The 25,907-nt window shown below is 46.1% G+C and overlaps 2 protein-coding genes and 1 non-coding gene across 6 annotated transcripts in view; 1 reads left to right on the top strand and 2 right to left on the bottom strand.

Moving 5' to 3' along the window:
• Positions 1 to 13,780: 13,780 nt before the first annotated feature.
• On the bottom strand, positions 13,781 to 21,939 carry LOC122367180 (H/ACA ribonucleoprotein complex non-core subunit NAF1-like). Its single transcript, XM_043340064.1, has 10 exons — positions 21,902 to 21,939; positions 20,626 to 21,445; positions 20,101 to 20,221; positions 19,432 to 19,550; positions 18,942 to 19,040; positions 18,414 to 18,562; positions 17,601 to 17,698; positions 15,158 to 15,272; positions 14,462 to 14,667; positions 13,781 to 14,151 (listed from the first exon to the last, which is right to left on the bottom strand). The coding sequence occupies exons 2-10, from the start codon at positions 21,395 to 21,397 to the stop codon at positions 13,878 to 13,880; spliced, it is 1,953 nt and encodes a 650-aa protein (XP_043195999.1). The 5' UTR covers positions 21,398 to 21,445; positions 21,902 to 21,939; the 3' UTR covers positions 13,781 to 13,877.
• Positions 15,511 to 15,583, bottom strand: Trnam-cau. Its single transcript has one exon. It is a non-coding gene; the product is annotated as a tRNA-Met (tRNA).
• A 241-nt stretch (positions 21,940 to 22,180) lies between the features above and the next one.
• The window catches only part of LOC122367179 (phosphatidylinositol 3,4,5-trisphosphate 3-phosphatase and dual-specificity protein phosphatase PTEN-like), a 29,096-nt gene continuing 25,369 nt past the window's right edge, over positions 22,181 to 25,907 (top strand). For all 4 annotated transcript variants that reach the window (XM_043340063.1, XM_043340061.1, XM_043340062.1 and 1 more), the window contains exons 1-3: positions 22,181 to 22,265; positions 22,896 to 23,074; positions 24,031 to 24,160. In XM_043340063.1, the coding sequence (XP_043195998.1) occupies positions 22,996 to 23,074; positions 24,031 to 24,160 (209 nt within the window). In that variant the 5' untranslated portion in view covers positions 22,181 to 22,265; positions 22,896 to 22,995. The remainder of the gene's footprint in view (positions 22,266 to 22,895; positions 23,075 to 24,030; positions 24,161 to 25,907) is intronic.

Below are 25,907 nucleotides of genomic sequence, written 5' to 3'. Positions count from 1 at the left end.
GACCTCGGGTGACCTCGGTTCACTTTTTCGAGTTTTACATGTTTCTAGGCTAGTTTTTTTAGCTGAATTCGAATTTAGCAACCATTTGAACATTTACAAAGTAGTTTTGGTGACTTCGTAACATGTTACGAAGCTGTCAGAGGCGGTTGACACGTACTACGAATACCCGTCACGACGCCTACTGGTTGACCTGACCTGACCTGACCCGACCTGGTCTAAATGCTTCAAGACATCATCTGTGATCAAAACTAACACGATATTCGTGATCAGCACCCCGAAAAACCCCTTAGCAGCCACACTTTACGACTTTCCAACAGGTCCCGATTTCCCCGACTTTGGGTCATTGACCTGACCTGGAAGGTCAACCAATGACCTAGGACCTAAAAATTGGGTATCATCGGCTTCCTCTCGTCACGGACAACACGCTCGTTTTTTCCGCGAAACTCTAGCTCGATCAGGGGCCAAACGGCAAGGGGGGGGTCCAACCGACCCCCCCCCCCCTACACATTAGAAGCTGGCAAACGCCGCACACATGCGAGGGTTAAAATTGGGTATCATCGGCTTCTGCTTGTCACGGGCAACGCGCTCGTTTTTCCGCGAAGCTCAAGCTCGATCAGCCCCCCCCCCCTTGTGCCGTCGAAGGACTCAAAATGGCCTTTGCCGGCGAAAGGGAGGGCAAAGGTGCACTTTCCCCGTTCTTGTTTGTTTTGCTTGTTTTGTTGGGCAGGCCCTTTCGGTCTGACAAGACCATTTCAGAGCCGGAAGGATGATAGGAATTAGGGGGAGACATGTCACATTGGTCTGGGCAGACACCCTAGAGAGTCGCCGGGGCTGAGCCCATCCGAATCCGTTGCAAATATTCATTAAAGGGAGATAATGAGCTTTCTTTTTTCTTAAATAAAAATTACTCGACATCTATACTATTTCTACTGTAGTTTCTATAAAATATGAAAATTTCCTAGCACATTTTCGTATGTGAAAAAGGTTTTTATTTTTGCAAAAAAGAAGCAGTACTTGCAGTACTTGTAACACCCACCGAAATGCGTTGTCGTTCTCTATAAAAAAAAAAGTCGCAGTATATGGCGCTTTTGTTTCAAACAGCGACGCTTGGGTTTTTGTTTATGTTATCGCCTTGTCGTTACTTGGTTGTAAGGATTCTAATTTGAATTAGAGTTAATTCGGTTTAGAATTAATTAGATTCTAATTCGGGGGTACAGTAGGTCTATTAAAAAAGTCCCCAGCACCAGTGGGCGCTGCCTTCGCTGAGCCGAACCCCCGTCTGCCCGTCCCATATCGCGCCGGGCTCAGGTCAAGTAGGGTCAGCGGGACCGCTCGGTCCGGCCCGCGGGCGGTGGACGGGCGGCCGGTAACGCTTTCCGCCAGCCAGCTGTAGAATCCAACAAACGAGACGGCCACCGCTCAGCGCAGCGAAACCGGTGTTAAAGAATGGCTGTAGATGTTCATGGCCACAATGATTATGAGATAGTCATTGTTAGCCCGTGCCCCACAGGAATGCCTAGACTCTCACGCCCTGTTGGAGGGGAAATGGGGATATAGCATCATTCTTATAACTCAGCTTTGGGTATTTAGTTTTTCTCACAGACAATGATAATACAAAAACAATGTAATAAGACCAGACGTTTCGACAACAAAGTGCCTTCGTCAGTGGAAAACAAGATATAGGCTTTACATCGATAAAAAATATAGAAGATAAAAATACAAAAAAAAATCTATATTTTTATCGATGTAAAGCCTATATCTTGTTTTCCACTGACGAAGGCACTTTGTTATCGAAACGTCTGGTCTTATTACATTGTTTTTGTATTGTCATTGTCTGTGCAAAAAAATGTCTGACTCTTCTAATTTGGGCATTTAAGTGGTATTCGAAGTAGCGTCGAAAGTAGCAAAAAGAAGAAAAAATACTTCAGCCAATTTTAGATCGGTTCAGAGCAAAAGGTCATGTCACCAGAGGTCATCGATGGTAAAATTTTGCTTGGACAGGGTGCGTTGTGCGCACCGGTGCATTGGGTTTCCAATTTCCATGGAAACATCAACAGACTCGGAAGCTCGTAACGCTAGCGTGGAGCCGAATTCATATCAACCGCCGCTACAATGCATGGCAGCGCAGCGCAGCGTGCTGCAGCGCGGGACCGTGAAACACCGCCCAGAGCTATCCATGTGTCAGGGCAATCCAACCCACGTGATGGGCTCGGCCCCAGCGGAGCATGAGGCTCAGGACTCCCGCCCAGGCCCCCTGTCTCCCCCTAATTCCTGTCATCCTTCCCACTCTGAAATCGACCGAAAGAGCCTAACCTAACACAACAAGCAGCTCGTTTACCGCTATGTCTGAATAATATTGTCAGATTTAATTAAGGTCAACGGCTTAGCACGTAATTAACAGCAACTGCCACCATCGGTATTATGAGAAAACCAATTGCTTTTCCACAAACACTAAAAGTTTTAAGCTAAACTTGCATGAAATTAATTCTACCAGGTGTTCCTCTTATCAAAACGTGATCAAAACGCTTCGAATGAATCAAAAGTTGATCTTTAACCCTCGCCAGCACAGGCTATTTTGCATCCTTCGACGGCACAAGGGGGGGGGTGGCACGACCCCCCTCGCGCTTAGCCCCTGATTGAGCTAGAGCTTCGCGGAAAAAACGAGCTGTTGCCCGTCACGAGAGGAAGCCGATGATACCCAATTTTAAGGTCCTAGGTCGTCGGGTGACCTTCCAGGTCAGGTCAATGACCCGAAAATCGGGAAAATGGGGACCTGTTAGAAAAGTCGTAAAGTGTGGCTGCTATGGGGTTTTCCGGGGTGCTGATCACGAATATCGTGTTAGTTTTGATCAGAGATGATGTCTTAAAGCCAGACCTAACCAGGTCGGGTCAGGTCAGGTCAGGTCAACCGGTAGGAGTCACGACGGGTATTCGTAATACCTGTCATCCGCCTCTGACAGCTTCGTAACATGTTACGAAGGCACCAAAACTACTTCGTAAATGTTCAAATGGTTGCTTAATTCGAATTCAGCTCCAAAAACTAGCGTAGAAGCATGTAAAACTCGAAAAAGTGAACCGAGGTCACCAAAGGTCAATGACCTGACCTGACCTTCAGGTGATTCAGATGGTCAAAGGTCATTTGGGTCAGGGTCATGAAATTTTCAGGGTAGGTGTAAAATTTATCAATGCGAGGGTACTGAAAGTTTCGTCGCGATCGGCCGCTTTTTACGCGAGTTATTCGCGAAAAACCTTACGGGGGGGGGGGGGTTGCATCAAACCTCCCTCCCTTTGCCGGCGAGGGGGGTCATTTGAAGAATTTGGCCTATGTTCATAGACATAACCTGACCAGAAATGGTTATGATGGATAGCAGGATATTAGATCCGTATCGTGAAACTTTACAAACACTTTAGATGATTTCATAACTTAAGCATGTCTATCAAAAATATTTTTTACATGGCTCATGTGTAAGCTGGGTGTGTGATCATGCTTACGAGTATGTTGAACGCAACTGATAATGTTCTGTTGGCCACAATTTCTATATTTAATTACGGAGCGAGCGAAGCGAGCGGAGTCTTACGTAGAATAACGGAAATTTCTGAGTATGAGCGGCCGGCCGGCCGGCCGGCCGGCCGTGGTCACGATTCTGCGACGCTTATATCTCAGCAACCACTTGACCGATTTACACGCGGTAATTTTTGTAGGGAAGCTTCATTCCTTCTACCAAGTATTGGACTATTCCCGATGCATGTGGGTGACCCCTTATGCACGTGCCACGTGCAAAACGAAGAGGTGTCACTTTTGTCATTGTTGCAATATCTCGGTAACTACTTGGCCGATTGCGCTGAAAGTTGGCATGTAGGTAGGCACCCACTAGGCTATGCATATCCATGTGCCAGAGTTGGGGTGCTGCTGCACGTGCGCACGTGCAGGGGTCGATTCCAGATCTCGAGAACGGCTGGACCGATGGCGCTCAAATTTGGCGCATCGCTAGAGACCGGTTAGTAGGGTGCCGTGCACACTGCACAAGTCAGCTGGAGGTACCCCCTCGAAATTTCGCATGTGCAAGGCTCACCCTCTCGCTCGCTCCGTTAGTCGCCCCAAAAGGCGTTATACTGGTTTATCCTCCCGGATTTCATATTTTTATTAATGACACCTTGACGATGTCGAGAAAAAAAAAACGCTTAGGAGATTTAACAGCCTGAGATACATTCAGTATAAGGAAGGGTCAAGGGTGCTAGATTCCTTCCGTCCTCGCTATCCTCAGGAAAAACCAATCCGCATCGCCCCTAGTCTTCATGCTTCCCTCCCTGGACTGGAGGTCACCCCACCAGCCAACCTGTAGTTGATGTCGGTTCCATTCCAAGACACATAACCCTCTTCGGGTGACCGTTGGGGAGACGGCTGGACCGCCCGACAGGGCAATCGTCCCACGGGAACAGTCACGCTTCCGGAGTCCGCAGATCACTGTCGCTGGCTCGCACAACCAAATTACTACACTTACTACACCAGAGCATAGTTATGTCATAGCTCTGGAAGGGCCTTCTCAGACCGAAAAGATGGCTCCCAACAAAACAAACAATTTTCGCATTCAGTATTGTATCTCATCAGGTACCACATGTTTTCAGAGTGTTTATTATGCGTTCCGTCTAAAAAAAAGCGCAGTTCAACTTTCTCCCATTGACTTTAGCGATCTCAAAATTGACCCGACCTTTCTGTCAGCAATGTCAAACTTGCAAAGTAAACGTTTCAAATACATATACTGTTGCCCATTGAAATCGCTGAAGGTTCTAAAGCGATCGGTTAGTCGATGTATTTAGATATGATGAGCACAGGAACTTTCCTTGAGGTAAGGTCACTTGACGTGACCTGGTGTTATGACCTTGAATTGAAAGACTTGGGCGGGAAAAATGGATCATTTGAAATCTTAAAATGTTAGATTTTAACCCGCGCCCGGCTGGGGGTCCTGGATTTCCACGCCCTGCTGGGGGGGTGTTTGAACACCCCCCTTGTAACTCGGCTCCTGGGCCACGTAGCGATACGCGGAAGGCGGCGTTCGAAAGAGAGTCAAAAATAATGACGAAATTACTTCGGTCAATTTTTTGGTCAGGTCAAAGGTCAGGTCACCAGAGGTCATTGAAGGCAAAATTTCGCCGATTTCCAGGTCGAATGTCGAAAACTTCCAAGAAGCCAATGCATAACTCGAGAACCAATAGAGCTACAGCGCCGCGGAAAAGCGCATTCGATAGCCCTATTAAAGCCCTTTCTGAGTAATTCTCTCAGATTTGACCTAACGTCAACAGTTTTGCCTGCAGGGGGCAAAAATTGCAAAAATAGCCGATTTTTTCGAAAACAGTTTTTCTGCAATAACTTTTGACCCAAGCCTTGAACGAGCCTATTTTTACCGGCATTGTGTTCCTCTCGTCAAGACGCATCGAATGAACTATAAGTTGACCTTGAAAGGTCAACTTGAAAATTTGACCTCAGGTCAAGGTCATGACCTGACCGGAAAGGGTCATGTTGCATATCAGTCGATCCGTATCGTCGAGCTGAATACATCTAAGGCGTTTTCATCGCTCTAGCATGCCTCTATCAAAAGTTATTTGCGAAAAACTGTTAGATACCATTCGTGACCTAAGATGACCTCAGGGCATAAACAAGGGTCACGGACACCATTTTCATGTTCAGTGTGTCTGAACCACTTGTAATTCGGTGTTTGGGAGTGTTTATAATGTCTTTTGTCCAAAAGAGGCGCATTTCAATTTTCTCCCATTAACTTATAATAGGGAAGTCGCAAAATTGACCTGACCTTAGGTCATCGATATCAAAATTCTGAGATATACATTTTGTACATGCTATTGCTCTTAGCAATCGCTGAAAGTTTCAAAGCGCTCGGTCCCTCGGTGTAGCTATGACAGACATTGAAACTTTTTATGAGGTGAGGTCACTTCAAGTGACCTGGTGACCTGACCTTGAATGACCTTGGTCTGAAATTTTCACAACATGTGTAGAATTGATGTACGATAAGGTGTACCAAAAACGGCGGCGCCGCCGTTTTTGAGATATTCGCGAAAAACCACAAGGGGGGGGGGGTGTTCAAACACCCCCCCCCCCCCCAGCAGGGCGAGGGTTAACAATAATTGCAAACACTATCCCGGCCAAATAGTGAGTGAGAAGGGAGCGGTTCCCCAACCCCATGTTTAGCTCCTATAATTGAGCTAATTGCTAGAGCCTCGCGGAAAAAAACGAGCGCTTGCGTCGTTACGTGACGCAGCGACTGTCAACCCATTTTAAAATATCTAGGGCAGGTCAAGGGCCCCAAGGCATTGGATCGGTTTTTGGTGAATAACTTCGCAAAAAAGGTCGCATTATCGTCATTTCAATACAATCGTGTTTTCTGTTCTCAGACCTAAGATGAGAGATGAGAAGATGGATTTAGGTATATGCTTTTTTGCTTAGGTGAAGCAATTTAGGATGTTTAGGTCAATGTCATGCTAGGGCAACACAGGTCACGAAGCTGTTGAAAGGAGGACATGCTGCATAACATTTGTTTCGACCAGTCTTGCAGAGTCCATTGATGCCTGTACCGACTGGCTAGCTCATTTTGATCGGGAGTTATTGACGAGCACTCCTATTGACGAGCACTCCGACACGCAAGGTGAACAATGCAAAAGTGAAGCATTAAACCTTGCCAAGAATGTATGAAGTCACGATTTCATGTGCGTGAGGTATACATAGTTTTAGCTCATTTCCGACGCCAAATTAACAGTTTCCATATTTTCCCATTATAGTCAGGGGAAGGAGGCCCAATTTTGGGCCGAATAACGCAAAATTGGGTAGAGCTTAGCAAAGGGTGGTTTCTGGGACAAAAATGACCGCTGAACCCGAATCTGACCGGTGCGCACCTCTAACTAATGTTGCACCACTTCCAGAGCACGTGCAACTGCGTAGTTCTTCTTTTTTGAAGAATGGTACCCTTTTTATATATTTTAAAATAAAACTTGTCGTGTAGTTGTGTTGTATTCCAAAATTTAATATTATAGTCAAAATTCATTGCATAAATGAAAATTCTAGTTAACGCATATCGCAGACAATCTATGACGTCACTGTGACGTCATTTATTCGTAAATTGACGAGAAAATGAGATGTGACAACAAAACATTTAACCTTATTCACAGGATACGCTCATTGGCGGGTTTAAGATGCATTGAGCATGCTCAGAAAATATCTCGCCGTTGCAAAAAGTAAAAATCGTCTGGATGGAGGTACCATTTTGGCCTACAGGGGGCGAAATCCGCGGAGCGTGCGTTTTTACCCCAAATAGTTTTTGTGCAATAACTTTTGATACAATGCTTGCATGTCGTCCATTTTACCATCGTTGTGATTCTCTCACCGAGACGCATCGAATAGTATGCAAATTGGCTTTGATTGGTTAAGATTATATTTTACCGCAGTTCATGGGCTCAGGTCGATTATCACGCTAGTAAAGGTTATGACCTGACTGGAAATGGTCATGTAGTTTACCAGTCGCCTTGGCCGAGTATCAAGATAATCGCATGGAAAATGCTTTCATTGTTCTTATGTGGTTTGATCAAAAGCTATAGCTGAAAAATTGCTGATGACGTTTTCAGGACGCCACATGACGAAATTCAAAGTAAGGCATAGAAGTCGTTCATACATATATGTGTTGGCGCCGCAAAGCATTCGTAAGGCATTGTATGCTTGCGAGATTTTAGAATTAGATGTGTTCTTTACAGGCGTAGTTTTAGTTTATTACGTTGGCATACGTACCTAATAAGGTGGGCGTAAATTTCGTCACAGAGGGTTTCACATGTGTTATGTCCCAAGTTCTTATCAATGTATTGTGGTTATTCATGTTCTTAGACGTCATATACCCGAGCATTGAAGAACGCGTAACAACTAACCGGAGAGAATTTGATTCTGGTTGGTTGTTTTGATCTCTTTTGGTAAATACATAGGTATACACACACACGCACAGGCGAACACACATAATGTAGCACGGCTACTATCAGGAGGCGTTCGGCTGCCGGCCGCCGGCACGGTGACTCTGTGCACCCTGGGCGGTGGCCTTCGCCCAGGACGTCTGTCCATCCAGCGGACGCGTCTCGTCGTGATGATACAATATGTTCCGTCCCATTCTGTACAGTACACGCCACGCGGCATACGCACATAGGTAGTATCCCGAGTGCTTGGCACCGCCGTTAAGTTGTACGACGCCAACCAGCCGGTACGTGAAGTCGCTGGCCAGGTCGACGGAGCAGAGCGACTGGTCGTTCTGACGCAGGACTCGGATAGATGCACCTCTTCCGATGCGTCAGCCGGCTCTCCCTTCTTCTTCTTCCGCGCACTGCCGGCCGTGCCCTAGGGCGCGGCAGACCGGGGCTGGTCCACAGGTGGCGTGATCCGCCCCACTCGGTCGAGGAACTCCGTGACGTATTTAGCCGGCCCCGAGAGCACATCCTAGAGGGTGGGGAGTGGCCCCCAGAGCCGGGTTTGCGTTCTTGCGCGGCCAGGCACTCGCATAGCAGGTGCAAGACCGTCTCCTCTTCGCTGCACTGTCCGCAGAGAGAGAGAGAGAGAGAGAGAGAGAGAGAGAGAGAGAGAGAGAGAGAGAGAGGGAGAGGGAGAGGGAGAGGGAGAGGGAGAGGGAGAGGGAGAGGGAGAGGGAGAGAGAGAGAGAGAGGAGAGAGAGAGAGAGAGAGAGAGAGAGAGAGAGAGAGAGAGAGAGAGAGAGAGAGAGAGAGAGAGAGAGAGAGAGAGAGAGAGAGAGAGAGCTGATGGCCAGGCCAATCCTGAAGAGTGTGGCCCGGACCAGGGGTGAGCAGCCGCTGCGGATCTGCGAGACAGTGGTCTGTCTCCATCGGTCGAGGTTGTCGTGGCCAGGGGTGTTCTCCAAATGTGGGTGATGCTTGGAGCGATCGAGGGTGAGCCGGCCGGCCCAGTGTCAGATGGCGATGCGCGCACAGGCCAGGTCAACTGGGATCCGACGCTGGTCACCTGATGTTGCCGCGATGCTTGCTAGGCGGTCCGCTTCTATATTACCCTCGACCCCTGCGTGGCCCGGGATCCACTGGAGACTGATAGCTCTGCCCCCGGCCGCGGCAGAGTGCAGGAGAGCCCAGATGCCCTGTGTCAGGGCCGATTCCTGCGCTGCTGGGCCTCGGCTGAGCAGTTGGAGGCCGGACAGGGAGTCCGAGCAGAGCAGGACAGACCGAATGGCAGCGAGGGTGCAGTCCCAAGAAACCAGGGTTGTGCTCGACTAAAAAAAAATTGCCGACTCGACTCATCATTCAACTTCAGAAAGCCCTGACTCAACTCTGACTCAAACAAGGAGCTGATTTTTTCCCTTGACTCGACTCATGACTCAAGTGGCTCAATGAAAATATGAGTTGACTCAAACTTGACTCAAATTTTTTGATGAGTCAAGTGAGTTGACTCAAAATTGACTCAGATAAAAAAGTTGTTGAGCGGGGGGTGTGAAAAAAAAAATCCAGCAGCAGGGCCAGGGCTAAGTTGTTAAGCGGGGGGGGGGGGGGTGTTTGACTCAACTCAATATTAAGTTATTTTACTGACTCAACTCTGACTCAACTCAACGCCTTAGTATTTTTGTCTGACTCAACTCTGACTCAACTCAACAGCTCAACATTTTATCCAACTCGACTCAAATCTGACTCATTTGAGTCAGAGTTGAGTCAAATTTCTGACTCGACTCATGAGTCAAGCACAACCCTGCAAGAAACATTTTAACGCCTCCGACATCGCCGCCAGCTCCGCCTGCATGCTGCTGCATACGACTTCTGCCGGTATGGTACATTTGATCTTGCGTCCCTCACGGTGCAGTTCGGGGAGGGCTCCTCCGCCGCCTTTCTTGGTACCGTCTAAGGCAGAGCCATCAGACCAGATTGTGAGGTCTTGATTTGGGTAGGCGGCCAGGGCCTCCAGGGTTGCAGTCTTCCGTAATTCTGGTAGGTCAGTCCTCTTGGTAGGTTTCGGAAGCTTCAAGCCGAAGTGGACGTTGGTGTTGTACTGCTTCCACGGCGGTTCTCCCTGGTGCAGGGTTAGTGGGGCTACGGGCACTCCACCCAGTCCAACTTCCTCGCACACCCACTTCCCCACTCGTCGGAAACAGGGTCGATGCTGGAGGCCAGCAACGTCCTCATCTGGCGGCGACGGCGCCGGCACTCCCACCTCCTGGGCTTCCTGTTTCTTCCGCATCCAATGGAGGTGGGCTCTGTAATGTAGTCTAGGTGGCGGTGTCTTATCAATGAGCTTCCGAGCGGGATCGTCCGGAGGGAGTCGCGTCAGGCGTCCATACTCCCGGCCTGCCAGCTCCTTGGCCCGTACTGCCAGCTCCGGCTCTCCCTTCTCCAGCAGCCGCATGCTGGTACTATTCAATCTCTTATGGACTCAGACGGGCGAGTTGGGAGAGCTCCATTTTCAGCTCGTCGCGCCCGTGATCATCAATCTGCATTCTGTAGCTTTGTCTAAAACGGTTCCATGTGTGTTCCAAGAGCATCTGATGGTGTCGAGCCGCATGCATGTTGAAGGTGTCACCAAGCTTCAACTTTATAGGGCAATCACTAATCCATGCTCCTTTGATACAAATGAATTTTCACTTGCAATGTAGTCCCAAGAAAATGCACTTCACACAAAACAGGTTTATGAGGAGGCATTCGGTTTCAGATCATTTTTGTAGGTACTGTTTTGTTCCTGCATCGTCTATCGTGTGGTCTCGCTTCGATCTTGGATTGTTTTCCACAAATATCTAAGATATTTCGCTTTCTTACAAAGGTGATTTTTGCCCTTTTTTATAAACCACAGCTGTTTATTTTCTTTCCCAGTGTTCATGACAAGCACAATTCTGGATCATTTTATATCGCTAGCCAAACGCACGTAACGACTAAGCTGAGTCCACGCTGACTTTCCGTTATTCATAGGAATGGATATTTACTTGAAATAAATAAAAAAAATTATACAATTTGAACTATAAATAAGACCAAAGGAACGATATTTAGCCAATTCAACACCAACAGTATTTGGATTTAAATGCCGTCGCAGCGCCAGAACACGGTAAAAATGATATAAAAATCATAAAAATATACTATTTCACGTGATTCATCAATCTGCTGTACTTCTTCATCCAGTTTGACCAAATTTGTCAGGTGATGACTTGGACTGTCACGTTCTTAATGTGACTTACATGTACCTCTGCAAAAACGATTTTAGCATGATCCGACTCAGAAATGTTCATAGATCATGTTTGATTATTTTCCCTTCTCTGATTTGCATACGACGGGAATAAAGTTAAATGCTTTAAGGACAAGACGACTTTTTCAACTCATTTATAGGTAAATGACGTCACGGTGACGTCATCGGCTGCCCGAACATTGCAAAACGTCAGCTTTCAATTACGCCATGTGTTTGTAGCACAGGGACAAAATCTCAAAACAATATCTCAAATATCAACGACGTTACACTGCAATTCATTAAAAAGGTACCATTCTCCAAAAAAGATGAACCACGCAGTTGCACGTGCTCTGGAAGCGGTGCAACATCAGTTAGAGGTGCGCACCGGTCAGATTCGGATTCAGCGGTCATTTTTGTCCCAGAAACCACCCTTTGCTAAGCTCTACCCAATTTTGCGTTATTCGGCCCAAAATTGGGCCTCCTTCCCCTGACTATTATGCTTATATGACACTAAGTGCATTACGGATTTGCATCATTTTATAACCGACAACCGTGCAGTCTGCAGAGGTTTACTTAAGACGTCATAGTTAAGTGACCTGACATGAAAACGTGGTTGAGTTCAAATGATCCGGCTTGAATCAAATGTAAGGCATATGAAATGTCAGCCTTCTATCATCAGTGTGCTTTGAGCTACCGCAAAAAAATACATGGTGGCGGCACCCACCCCTTCTTCTCGGCCGGCGAGGGTTAAACCTCGCTTCGAATTATTGCAGATAATGATGCGACCGAAAACAAAGCATTCATCTGTGTCAGGAACGGCCGCTGACTTGTTGGACAAGATCCCCAATCTTAATTTGCTAGATGGGAATAAAATACTCGGCATATGATACATGTATACCCCTCGATTTGTCCTCGCGCAAAATCAATTCTAATCATCACTGTCGCTTTTTTATCCGAGATGATGTCGCCACTAAACGGGTTGTTTTGTTTGCTTGCTTGCGTTGAATGGTCATTACGAATTATTGAAGGATTATGATATAATAGGAATGGGGCAAGGGAGGATATGCACTGCAGTGCAGGTGTTCAATTTAGATCACAAAGGCATCGTTTCCGGCATCGTGCAGAGTCACTATCTTCCCCTCCTCTGCACTGCGGCATCTCTGCGCCCCACACACGGCGTCCTCACTCCACGGCCGGCCGCCGCCAACTGACCCACTCGCCGGGCGCCGCGACCTGACCCGTGTCACTGCCGCGGCCTGCGCAATCATAGAGTCGGGGCTGGAATCCGGGGGTTCGGCCGGCCGGCCGCCTCTGGAGCGGGGAACTTTTTTAGTAGACCTACTGTACATAGTGCCTACTCTTCTTCTTTGTTTCCAAGCATTATTTTGCGCCACAAATGAACGGCATGCGCCAGAAACGCAGCCAAATCTTGCGATTGCGACTACGAAATTCATTATTTTGGCGTCAGAGCCTGAAGCGAAAAATACAAGCATATTTATTTCAAAAAGACTTCAGGTTTGTCGAACGGTGTTATGAGAATTTTGATAACAGTACTGCATAAGTTTTTCAGTGATGCCGCAAAAGTGTTGTATCTATCTTCTTTTATTGTGCAGTCGGCGGGACCGATTCAAAATTGAGTCGTTGCTACTAAAATAGCAGCATATGGCGTCAGATGATGAACAGGAAAAATAGTTGCGTAAATTTAGACATAAACCACCCCCAAACCATGAATATCTTTTGAAGGCACTATAGACGACCATTAACTAACTAGATGTGATGAAGATCAAATGTACCTAAGGAATACGCTCATTTTACAAAATTACATGCAAGTACCAAAAAGTGATGTAAGTACTTATTCAACGGTCATTTTCAGCGCTCCCCGCTAACGTGACTTCAAGTTGAGATATTTGCGGCAAGGTACCGAATTGAGCAAAATGGTTTTAATTTACATTATAACTTGTTGTGTTTTGTCAGAAAATGGTCCTAACTCAGATTTTGTGGAAAAAGGTCATTATCTCCCTTTAAAGGTATGCATCCGAGGTCATCCCGGGCCTTGGAAGGTATGAGTTTTTTTTTTATAATCACTTTTACTAAAAACCGGAGCAATGAAACCACCTTAGATGAGATGAGGTCGACGATACGGATCAACTGATAAGCTGACTGATAGCAACACGGCTATTTCCTGTCAGTTTATGACCTTGACCTAAGGTCAACTTTTTGTTCATTCGATGAATCTCGACGAGGGAAACACGATGCAGGGAAAACAAATGTCATGTGAGTTTCGTGGCAAAAGTATTGTAAAACTCCTTTTTAGAAATGGTTCCTTTTTGAAGTTCGTATGCGAACGCTTCAATGAATATGTGAATCCCTGCGGTTTTCACTTTCCCCGAGTTTTAGATGGTGTGAAAGAATATAGTGTGGAGCCTGTGGAGTGTGGAGACAGCCTCTTCGGTTGTAGAATCCATATCTTTACTAAGACTAAGCATTTTTCAAGAACATGACGGTCAAACTGAAAACGACTTTCTTGGTGTATCGTTCAAAACATATGCATACCACCAAAACCAAACAATGCGATTACGAAGGTCATCATTGTGTATTTCACCCTGTAACAATCATTCCACAACAAATGATATAAAAGCACCTTCAAATGACGTCATCACCCCCTATGACGTCACCGCGGTCCCCAGAAGGCCGGCCGACTCCACGGCGGCGGCTGGTTCGGCGGTCCGCCGCCAGGTGGCAGTCCGGGCGGCGGCGGCTGGTTCGGAGCCCCGCCACCAGGTGTCAGGCCGAACGCCGGCCGGGCGGGGAAGGGAGGAGGGGGCTGACCAAAGCCGCCCGGTGGGGGCGGAGGGTGACTGAAGGGCCCCGGTGGGGGTGCGGGTGGGGGAGGTCGGCTGTACGGTCCTGGAGGCGGGTGATGCCACCGCATCGCAGGTCCGGCACTGAAACAGGCCGCGGGAACAGACGTCAACAAACTGCAGGGAACGATAGAAAACGCAGAATCAATATTCTAGATTGGTTCTGTGCAGTTGCATGAATATCTGCGTGAAAAAGATTTTCCACCCTGCCCGCCATTGTAAAAATAAAACAGCAACATAACATTACGTTATATCCACACTAACCTACGTGCTAACTGCTATTACCGTTCTTAGGGAAAACTACGACAATCATGGTAAAATATGCATAACTGCTTCAAATTCAAAGACGCTACAAACAAAATAAATAAATAAATAATTAATAAACCATGCTCACCTAGGCGGTCGATGCCCGTAGAACGGATTTCTGGGCGGCGCTGGCATCCACGGCGGTCGAGCCCCTCCCCCTCCCCCTCCGCCTGGTGGACCGCCCCCTCCCCTGCCGCCGCGTCCCCTCCCCCGGCCCCGCTCCGCGCGGGAGGTGGGGCGGGGCGGGGGAGGGTCTTCGTTAGGGGTCTCTGCTGAGTCGGAGGTGCCCTGAATCTGAAATACGAGAAATGAGCGGGACGTGAGGAGAAAAATGATGGTTTGCGTTTAAATACGATCAATCTAAAGAAAAAGTAACTTGATTCATTTACACATACAGAAAAAACGCACGTATGAACTGCCACAGAGAAAAGCGCAAATGAAAAACGCACCCAGAAAGAAGCACACAGGGAATGAATAAATGAATGGAATGGATGGTCTGGGTTCCTTCCACTTTTGTTCTGGCAACATTTATCTCCCCAGACCCCAAATCTCAATCTATGAGACTTTCTCGGTATCGGTAAAGCTGGCGTCACCGTCAGCGTATATCTTATAGTAGGCGAGAAACTGCAAACTGGTGTAGGTTGGTAGGTTGTAGGTGTAGGTTAGGTTATGTAAGGCTACATGATATGCCGACGGTGACGGCAGCTTTATCGATATCACCACCTTTTCTTCCCTCGACGCCTACTAAACAACCAAACACCACAGATCACTAAGAAGCACGTACCGTTCGTTTTCTGTTCTGCCGTTTGAAGTTCCGCTCCTCTTCGTCATCAGAGAAATCACGACAGTTCTCCGGAGGTTCGTTCGAGTCCCACCAACTAGCGTCAGAGCCACGCATTCTGCAGAAAAAGCCGGGTAAATGAGGTGAATGGGTGCGAAGGGAGATGGTGGAGAGGCTAATATAAGTTTTTCAGTCATGATAGGATGAAAACGTGATACGTATTAACATTTCCGAATATGTAATGCCAAGTGTCATGTCGTGGACCAAATTGGAAGGTAGATTTTGACCCACACCCGTGGGTCTGACCCGTACGGGTACGGGTGACCCGTACGTACGGGTCAGAAACGGAAAAGTTGTGCCCCCGGTGAGGATCGAACTCACGACCTTCAGATTATGAGACTGACGCGCTGCCTACTGCGCTACGGAGGCTGATGGATGCAACCGGCTTACAAGTCCATCAAAAAATGTTCAACCCAGGGAGCGTTCGACCCATACACAATGCGCCGTCAAACTTCAGCAGTAACATTTCCCCAGACCTTGCAATATCTACATTTGCTAAACTCTCCATGAATGAGCTGACATCCACGACAAACCCCTAAATAGGGCCTCGCGACAAAGCTAAGCACGTGACGAGCGCGCTTCTACATGTGGGAGCGATGGTGAACGGTCCAATGACGTTTTGGACCTCCTCATATTACGCCGAACGGTGGTTCAACGGTTGATATTACGGTAAGACCGATAATTATTTGTGTTATAGAATTAGGAATACTGCAATGAACACCCATGGCTACCGGCCTCAACAAGGCCAACTCCCCTATGTGGACAGACACCGTCTACTCCTGCAAGGAGGCTTCACTGACAGCAAGGTTCACGGCGATTGGCCCTTCTCATAAGAAAAACTCTTCACCATGAAGAATTGATCGCGTTTGTGTGTGCATAATAAGTCGTTAAAATTGAAGATGGCAGTCAAAGTACAAAGGCAGGCAAATATGTCAATGCTTTCAGTTCACAACGAATCGCAGTCATAGGCGGCGGAACGGGATGGCACCGGGGCACCGTGCCCCCCCCCCCCTTTGATTTTGGCATTTTAACATTAGCCCTATGGGCGTTGCATGGAAAGAATGGGACCAAAAGTCGGCAGTGCCCCCCCCCCCCCCTTAATTGAGGGTGTTCCGCCGCTACTGATCGCAGTCCTTTTTTCCTCTTTCGAATTTACATCGTTCGATTACACCGCATATCAAATGTCGGTAATATGCATTAACCCTCGCCCGTATTGGTGTTTTTCCAGCCGCAAACGTATAGGGGGGGGGGGGGTCCGTTGGACCCCCCCCCCCTTGCCGTTTCGCCCCTGATCGAGCTAGAGCTTCGCGGAAAAAACGAGCGTGTTGCCCGTGACGAGAGGAAGCTGATGATACCCAATTTTAAGGTCCTAGGTCATTGGTTGACCTTGCAGGTCAGGTCAATGACCCAAAAGTCGGAAAATCGGGACCTGTTAGAACGTCGTAAAGTGTGGCTGCTATAGGGTTTTTCGGGGCGCTGATCACGAATATCATGTTAGTTTTGATCACAGATGATGTCTCCATGCATTTAGTCCAGGTCGGGTCAGGTCAGGTCAGGTCAACCAGTAGGGGTCCTGCCGGGTATTCCTAGTAGGTGTCAACCGCCTCTGACAGCTTCGTAACATGTTACGAAGGCACCAAAACTACTTCGTAAATGTTCATATGGTTGCTAAATTCGAATTCAGCTCCAAAAACTGGCCTAGAAACATGTAAAACTCGAAAAAGTGAACCGAGGTCACCAAAGGTCAATGACCTGACCTGACCTTCAGGTGACCTTGACACCCACCCTAATGCATGGGGCAACATCATATTACATGTTTGAACGCTTGAAACCACGAAAAGACTGCAAACGCGCGGCTAATGCGAGCCGACATACGCCGAATCGCGATTCCGGCCAAACATGGTCTCGAAAAGTAGGTCACAGGTCAAAGGTCATTGGGGTCAGGGTCATGAAATTTTCAGGGTAGGTGTAAAATTGAATAACGCGAGGGTACTGAAAGTTTCGTCGCGATCGGCCGCTTTTTACGCGAGTTATTCGCGAACCCCCCCCCCCCCCCTATACGGGCGAGGGTTAAAAGCAATGAAATAACTAGAAATAGGCAGGCACTAAACAGTCCAAATAGGAAGCGAACATCTCCTTATTCATTTTTACGAATGAAATAAAAGGTAAAATGAAGGGAAAAGGTAATAATATAGCATACCTGGTTGGTTTTCTTTTTGGTGATAATAGAAGCGACAAAACTAAAAACTTCAACGATTTCAGACTTGACTGGAGGGGTAAACGCTCGAAATGTCCCGGCAGCTTATAGTCAGCCAGCGTTTGTACTATCCGTTAAAAGTTCAGTCCATCTCACGCACTAAAGATGCTGAAGTAGTTATAAACTCACTTTCTGAGGGCCTCCACGAACACAAAATGGCTATACTCGGCCGAACCTGGTGCGTAGAAAACCTCGGCGCCAGGTATGATGCCAAATTCCTCAATCTCCTGAAATGAAGGAGCACGTGCTTCACAAAACATGACATTTTCAAAAGGATGTCACTAGCCTCTATCCAGTGCCCAGTTTCGCCAAGTGCGGTAAACTCAATTTGGGGTAAAATACCAAACTACCCCATTACGTAACTACAAAAATACTGCCCCAAAATTGAGTTTACGGCACTTGGTGAGATTGGACTAAGTGCCTAATGTCACTAAGTTAAGTAAACTCAATTTTGGGGTAGTATTTTTGCAGTTACGTAGTGGGGTAGTAGTACTTTCGTAGTGGGGTAGTTTGGTATTTTACCCCAAATTGAGTTTACCGCACTTGGTGAAACTGGGCCCAGGGTAACTGACCCCATCCCAGGCCATTGAACCTATCCTGGATCCTGACCCTAGGCATGTCCCAGGCATCCCAGGTCACGACCTATCCCAGGTCACTATAGTACATATTGTATTGTATTTACGATCGTGGGCGATCCGCACATGGCGTAGCGATCTAATGTCACTATAGTCTGTTCCATATCAAACTTGCGGTCGGGGTTCCTTCGGCAGTTCGCTCCTACGTTCATTTTTTCGTCAATTTGCGAGTGCAGTCAATTTTGTTCAATTTGCGTCTTTAAATGTAAGAGCTGTATGTACAGAAATCTCGCATTGCTTTCAGCAGAATACTCAGGCTGCAAACCTGACATGGAACAGACTATAATCTCTCTCCCAGCTCCCTCACCTTTGGTGTGTTGAACCGGACGCAGTAGGCGGCCTCGGCTACGGGTCCCATGACGTCGTACACCCTGCCGAGCGGGCGGCGTCCTCTCTCCAGGAAGAGTACAGAGTCGATGTCGAGAGCCGGAGAGCCGGGGAGAGACTGGACCACCACTGTCGGAAGGGGGGGGGTACATTGTCAGTGTGGGGGGAGGGTACATTGTCAGTGGGTAGGGGGGAGGTTGTACACACAGTACACTGTACAGAGTCGATGTCGAGATCCGGCGAGCCGGGTGCAGACTGGACCACCACAGACCACTGCAGGGGAGGGGGGGGGGGGGGTTACTAATTGAAATATCATTGTCTATAGAGGAAGGACGTCCACCGCCCAGTCTAGAGACATTTCTGATATATCTGGAGATTTCAGAGACAGTCCACGACTCCATTTAGAGACATTGCTGATAGTTTAGGGACTTACCGAGACAGTCCACTACACTGGTCACTTTGGTCCACCGTCCAATCTAGAGACATTTCTGATAATCTAATGACTTACCGAGACAGTCCACCACGCTGGTTACGACGCCCACTTTGGTACATTGATCCTCCGGCAGAACGATGTGAAGGTGCTCAATGGGAGGAAGGTCCAGCAAGCCTGTGAAGAGATAGAAACAGCAAGGAGTCAGGGGCGGCATGGCAAAGAAGATAATTGTTACATGATGTTAGAACTCGAAACACCAACGTCATGCCACGCCTCTATCAAACTGCATCAATCAGTGAGGGCTTTGCAAAGCCCACAAAAAGGAAGCAAAGTAACCATCGCAAAATCATGACCGAAAACTGACAAGTGGCAAAGAAACGTAAAACGGTTGAGAAAGATGAAAAACGTGTGCCTTCAAAATCGGAAATAGGCGCAATCGATCAGATTCAGTCGCGAAGTCATGACCTGCCCAAAGAAAACTCCTGTCAAGTACCTCAGTGGCCCTCAAACAAAGTCAAGGAAAGCTCCTGTAAATACCTCAGTGGCCTTCAAACAAAGTACTCACATAGTTCTCCTTTGGTCATCGGACCAAACACACTTCGCGTATGATCTGTCTCGCCATCCTCCTCCTCCTTGTCTATTTCGGCAGCGGGCTCCGAGTCCGAGTCTGACGAGCTTGAGGAGCTGACGGCGGTAGAGCGGGAGGTTTGTGAATAAAACGGACAGCAAGCCCGACGACCGGGCTCACTAGCGAGGGAGCATATACGAAGAGTTGGAGGAGCTGACGGTTGAGGAGTGGGAGGGTTACTGACAAAACAGACAGCGAGCCCGATGAACAGACTCAGAGACCTAGAATGACCTAGAGCTACCGAATTATTGTATTTTGCAGCTTAGCAGCACAAATACTGTCTTCAATAATCTTTCCAGACATCGCAGGAACGAAAAATAGGCGAGCTCAAAATCAATTGATTGAGTCCTAACTGGCGAGCTCAAAATCAGTTCGTAAATCTTCGTGATAAGCCAAGGGTTCGTCAAAAAGCAACTGAACTGGCCTTAATTTCGATAGATAAAAAATCACAACTTGTATATCAAATGCTTTCACGTCTAAAAAGCAGCATTGAAACAGTGCAGCTTGATTACAAACTACAAGAAATAACCTCTTATAAACTGTCTCAATTACATTATCTGATTCTCCTATGTGTCTGAATCTGACTCTTCTCGTTACAGGCCGTACCTATCTGATGACTCGTCCGCCGACTCGCTGTCAGACTCCGAGTCACCGCTCCAGGGGGCGGCCAGAGAGTCACGATAGAGTCCCTCGCGGTCCACCGTCAACTCCGGCTCCACGGCCATCGCTGTGAAAATGACGTCACTGGAGTCAAATGGGGTGATAAATGACGTCACCGGAGTTCGACGGCGCGGGTGCGATCAGTAATTTATCGGGAATAAATCCGAAATTTGAAATTTGAAGGTGTTATTGTGAATAAATAAGGTTACCTACGATGGACTGTAAAATGACTGGGTGGAAAAGCTCAAAAGTTACATTTATGCTATCCCAACATCAACATGACAAAAATTATGCATAGTAATACACTTGTAGGAATAAGGTGTCAGACTGAGGCAGAACAATTTATACACAAAAAGCCCCCCCCCAAAAAAAAAAAACGGAAAAAGAGGAATAGAATAAAGGAAAATGTGTTGGGAAGATGTCGATAAAATGCAGTTGAATATTTTTCCATTATCTAAATGAAACACATACCTGTATCCTCCTCTTCTGAATCATCGGCTCCATCAGAATTGTAGCCTGCCAGCATGGCCAAAGCACCTGATGCTGCCATCTTCTGGCCAGAATCCGAACTAGAAGTTGTGTTGTCAACTGCAGGTGCTGGATTTACAGTTGCCATGGTAACATCTGTTGCCATGAGGGATGATGATGATGATTCTGATACTGGTGGAATGATGTGTGATGATGAAGGTGTGTTAGGTTGATGAACTGATGGTATTTCTGAAGAATTCACAGACTCCTCTGTAGGTTCTGCAGGCACATTCCCACTTGATTGTGAATATCCTGAGCCAGCTTCTATGCTGACAGGAGGGTTTTCCAATGTCTCACTCTCAGTCTTGCTGGAAATGCCAGTTGGACTTTCAGATGAGCCAGTAGCATGGCCTGTCACAAATTCTCCAGCATGTTCACCAGCTCCAATCCTTCCACAGTCACCAGCACCAGTGGGCTGTAGAGTGGTGACACTGGTTACATCACCAGTGATCATGGAGTCATCTGTCAGAGACACATCACCAGCAGTTGCAGAGTCACTCTCAACTGAAGCACCAGCCCCATTTAATGATACAGCAGGAGTTGCCACTGGGAGCGAATCAGACCCAGAGGAGGTCGGCTCTGCTGGATGTGCTGATTCTTCAGCAAGAGGTGCCTGGGCTGCAGGCTCTTCAGATAATGATGCTGCCTGAGGTGCGTTGTCATTGGCAGGCTCATCAGGATCGATGGTGTCTGTCGTTGTAATGTCATTTGACATATTGCTGGCAGAATACTTGGTGTTGAAAGTACACTAGCACATCATCACCTGTAAAGAAGATAGCAAATGTCACATGATAATTTTTCTTAAGAATAGGTAGTTTAAGTTGAAATGGAAGTAAAGGTACTAATTTCATCAATATCGAGAACATATTGAAAGATTGGGCTTTGTGCGAGTACACATAATTAACAGTAAAATGCATGAATTGAATACAAATTTGTAGGTAAATGATATAGCTAAGTAATGGTTTCAATGAAAAAAGCAAAAAGCAGATGTCAACTGATTAAATTAAAACAGACATATTGACATCGGTGATCCGCATGAGATAAATGTAAAAGGAAACATTTGTAATTTAGGTACTGATAAATGATTAAATCATACGTGTTTCACAAATCTTCAATTACAACAGAGCATATATAATTTGCCAAATTGACAATCGTGTAATGAAACGAATATCGGACACATGTCTAAATTATTTCCAAAAACAATCCACATTCAACCAACCACGTGATGTTTCTCTCGCACTTCAAAAGCATCAAGCCTCCGCAATAGTAAGGAGATGGAGTAGAATTTCAGTTTTAAAATAATATTAAATGACGTCAATATAAATATTATTTTATTTGTATTTTGAGTCATCATTTCTGTTTCAAAATAAGTGAAGGTATCATAGTTTGTAAAATGGTTTTTTTAATTAGAATCATAGCAAACCTTACATAAATTTGTATTTAATATTTTAATGACGCCATTTATGAAAATGTAAATTGACAGGAATCACGCCACAAATGTATTTGGAGCGCCATCGTTAATTTGTCTCCTTCCTTGCTGTTTGCCGCGTTTCTTTCGTGCCGTGATATTATTTGAAGATAAGGTATTTCTTTATCTTTTTACTATGTTTTTGGCTTATTTTTAACATGTTGATGGCTCTGACCATATCTTTGTTACTCATTGTCTTTTACATGCAAACGTTGGAAGCTGGCAAGCTGTTTGTGAAGTAATCCATCCAGTTCAAGTTTGTAACGATTCTGATTCTTTTTGTTCAAATTTATTTTAAGTCATCCTTTTGGTAGTCATGTAATTATTGATGTCTTTTAGATATTTTGATATTGATGCAGGTACTCTCAGCATCTTAGAATATGCATGTCGTCTATTCGAATGTATTGCTATCAAATATTTACTTTCAATGTAACTCTTGCATCTTTAAGCTGTAGCTGAGTTAGTGTTCACAGCTACACAGGTTCATTATCTTTTGTACCAGTAATTTTTGTTCTGTTTCTTTGTATTTTTAAGTACTACCTCATTTTTATCCTTTCACCTATATAGGATGTCAAATGCAATTTGCAATTGCTGGATTTATGATTGGTTTGTTTAAGTCTTACAAAATTGTTTGTAAAATAGTATTGAATCTCAATATGTGCCTTGAGAGTTGACTTCAATGTCGGTGAAATCTTAGATATTTGCTTTTACTTGATTGCTAACATATTTCTCTATTTGTTTGCAGGCATTGGCAACTTGGCTGGATCCAACCAGCCTGACCTGACCTGACCTGACCTGACCTGACCTGACCTGACCTGACCTGACCTGGGACCCAGGACTGAGCCATGGCCACCTCTATAAAGTCCATGGTATCCAAGAATAAGAAGAGATTTGAGGAGGGAAAGTTCAACTTGGATCTATCATGTATCCTTTCTGAGACTGACCACTAATTGGTTTGCAGGCTTGTCAGATGTGGACAAATGATTGTCATGGGTTTTGTGAGGAGAGGAGATAGAAATGTTTTTATGCTGGTTTAGAAAAGACAGATTTGCTTGCTTTTGACTGAATTCATGATTAGGAGATTAACACTTCACAAGTTCTAGGGCTTAGGTGTCATGTGTTATTGGGGACACTGCTTGTATTTAATAACTTGAAGGTTTTCTGGCATCTTTTCATCACATTTTCTGTGCTTTTCTAGTTCTTTCTTAAATATAAGTACACAAGATAACTGTTGATCTACTCATGAGTTTGCTAGTTATCATATTGGTACATATTTTGTCTATTTTTCATCTGACTGTTGGTTATATGAATTAGGCTCCAAGTCTGTGAATTAGGCTCCAAGTCAGTATGAATGTTTGAATGGGCCCATTGGCAGAGATTAACACGTACTAAGCAGAGCTTGTTGCGTTGGCCCCAAATCCGACCCTTACTGTCCATTGTCTGATCATGCGAACCCAGGTTGAATCAGGTCCAAATTTCAGCGTGCACCGCAACATGGCGCGTCTCACTCCACAGGCTTCAGCTGACTCCACCAACTGCAGACCATCCCTTTCGGGAGTGTCAAACATCGAGCGCCGGAGCGAATCGAACCCGGGCTCTCACCACCGGGAGTCCAATGCTCTATTAAATGATCTACGGGACACATTCATAGTGTCTTTGTTCGAATCCACCTTTCCTTGATTTTACGCCAGTCTGTATTGTCCAGTACTCGTATCGACGAGAAATCCTTTGGTGAAATATCGCAAAATCGATTGTTTTAACCACAAATGAATATAATAGTACTTCTGTTATCTGTGTTTTGACTTATAATGGCCACCCATGTATATGAAAGTCGGGTCTGGGTCGGGTTTGTGTGCACGTTTCCTTAACTCCCGTAACAGACATCACGGATAACATCATCGCCATGGGATACCCGGCAAAGGCCATAGAGACACTCTATAGGAACGATGCCAAGGAGGTACTGGAGTTCCTGAACAAGAGGCATCCGCAGAGATATAAACTCTTCAACCTGTGAGTACCGCTTAGCTCCTAAAGTTGCATTTTCACGTCGACTTAATAAAGCGAGTTCAAAATTAACGTAAGGCAGCCTCAATGTCTCAATGTGAAACACGATTTGAAACATGCTTCACAAAAGAATACATTTTTTAAGTTATGACACAAGGCATATTTGACCATTTGGTAGCTTCTATTTTTTTCTTGCAATTGAATTTATTTATTTTAGATCGCTATTTACTTCTTTAAGTCGACGTGAAACACGTATACCTAGACCTAGAGGATGCAAATGTAACTGGTGAATATTTTTTTATGCGATGTATTTCGGTCTTTCCAGATTGCCACTGCTATGGGTATGGTGATTGGTGACTGATCAATTGAAGTGTTGACCGGTGTATCACTGTTTGTCGTGGTGAAGTGCTTTGTAAACTGTAGAATTGAGTATTGTCAGCTCTTTTTTTATGCAAAAATAATGATTTCACGTCCACTTCATGTCTTGTCTTCTCCACACGGGATGCTTACAACACTCGTGAATGTGATATACTTCATGGCGACGGCCCTTGACGTAACGCATGCATATTTAATACGTAAAATTCTGGCATTGAGGGACGATTTTTTTGTGAGAGAAGCGATGTCACAGCAACCTTTGAAGGCCACTCTACATCGGACGGTTACAGGCCTCGTGCTAATTTTTTTTTTTGCCGACTTTTTCGGCAGAAATATTTCGGGCGTGAATTGTTTGACATCGCTTGTCATTTATAGATCATTTGTATCATCGTCATCATCTTTCGTCATCGTCATCCTTTCATCTTCAGATCGTCATAATTTCAGAAGGCCCCTTTTCATCCATTTTAGGCGTGTTTAATGCATATTTATATTGCTCACATATCCCCAGCGGGTGTCGGCTAGTGGCAGGCCGAGCGTTCGGTTCGCTCCAGCTGGGTCTCTGTAGGTTCTGCTGAGTCTTATCACACCTCCTTCCTCTCTCCCTCTCTCCCCTCTCTCCCCCATCCTGCCCCGCCCCCTACTGACCAGTGACCTTCGTGACCTCAGCAGACGGGTGATCTAAGCCTGCGGTAGGGGAGGGGAGGGGGTACTAACTGCGATTGGGTAGGCTGGGAAAACAGTGGCCGATTTCATAAAACGGCGTGAAATGCGACTGACGCAGTTTTCCACTCGTTCTACTGCATTTTATCCCGAACGGTTTTATAAAGTAATTGTGATGTAAGCCATGTTATAAATGATTTATGTAGTGGATATAGTAAAATACAACGCAAACAATGAAAAACATAACTGGCGCTACGCCCTCGGCTCCTAATAGAACTGCCTTCTTCTGAGTGGTCGTATTTTGTTGGGGCGTAAAATACACCCTGGTCCCTGATGTGAAATCCTGCAAAGTTCATTAACCCTATTAGTGGCAGGCTCCTGGCTACCCCCTATTAGTGGCAGGGGGGGCTGTTTACGACCCCCCTTGATATCTCGATATCTAACGGGCCGATTTTCAAAATTCAAACGGCATTCGATTTCGCTCAACGTGATCTACATTTCTAAAAAATGAAAATTAAAAAATGTCAATAGGGGGGGGGGGGTAGAGGGGGGTAAAAACGGGCAAATTGCAGATACATTTTAGACTGTTTATCACGGCCAGGTTTCTGAACCAATCTTAACGCAACTTTTGCCGATCGATAGAGAATGAACCAGGAATTCACATGGATCCTAAAAATATGCATTTTCAAAAATCATAGGCGGATACAGATCATTGAGA

Source organism: Amphibalanus amphitrite, unplaced genomic scaffold (assembly GCF_019059575.1).
Source record: "Amphibalanus amphitrite isolate SeventyFive unplaced genomic scaffold, NRLGWU_Aamphi_draft 000855F_arrow, whole genome shotgun sequence".
Taxonomy (NCBI): Eukaryota; Metazoa; Arthropoda; class Thecostraca; order Balanomorpha; family Balanidae; genus Amphibalanus; species Amphibalanus amphitrite.
Note: the sequence above shows the minus strand (reverse complement) of the source record. Positions and strands in the feature narration are given on the sequence as shown.

What these genes read in the sequence shown, in the direction of transcription:
- LOC122367180 (XM_043340064.1), bottom strand. Translation starts at nt 21,397, where the DNA reads ATGTCAAATGACATTACAACGACAGACACCATCGATCCTGATGAGCCT. An exon ending in TCCGGTTCAACACACCAAAG is followed by an intron (nt 17,699 to 18,413) that starts GTGAGGGAGCTG and finishes CCTTCATTTCAG; the next exon opens with GAGATTGAGGAATTTGGCAT. An exon ending in GGCAGAACAGAAAACGAACG is followed by an intron (nt 14,668 to 15,157) that starts GTACGTGCTTCT and finishes CTCGTATTTCAG; the next exon opens with ATTCAGGGCACCTCCGACTC.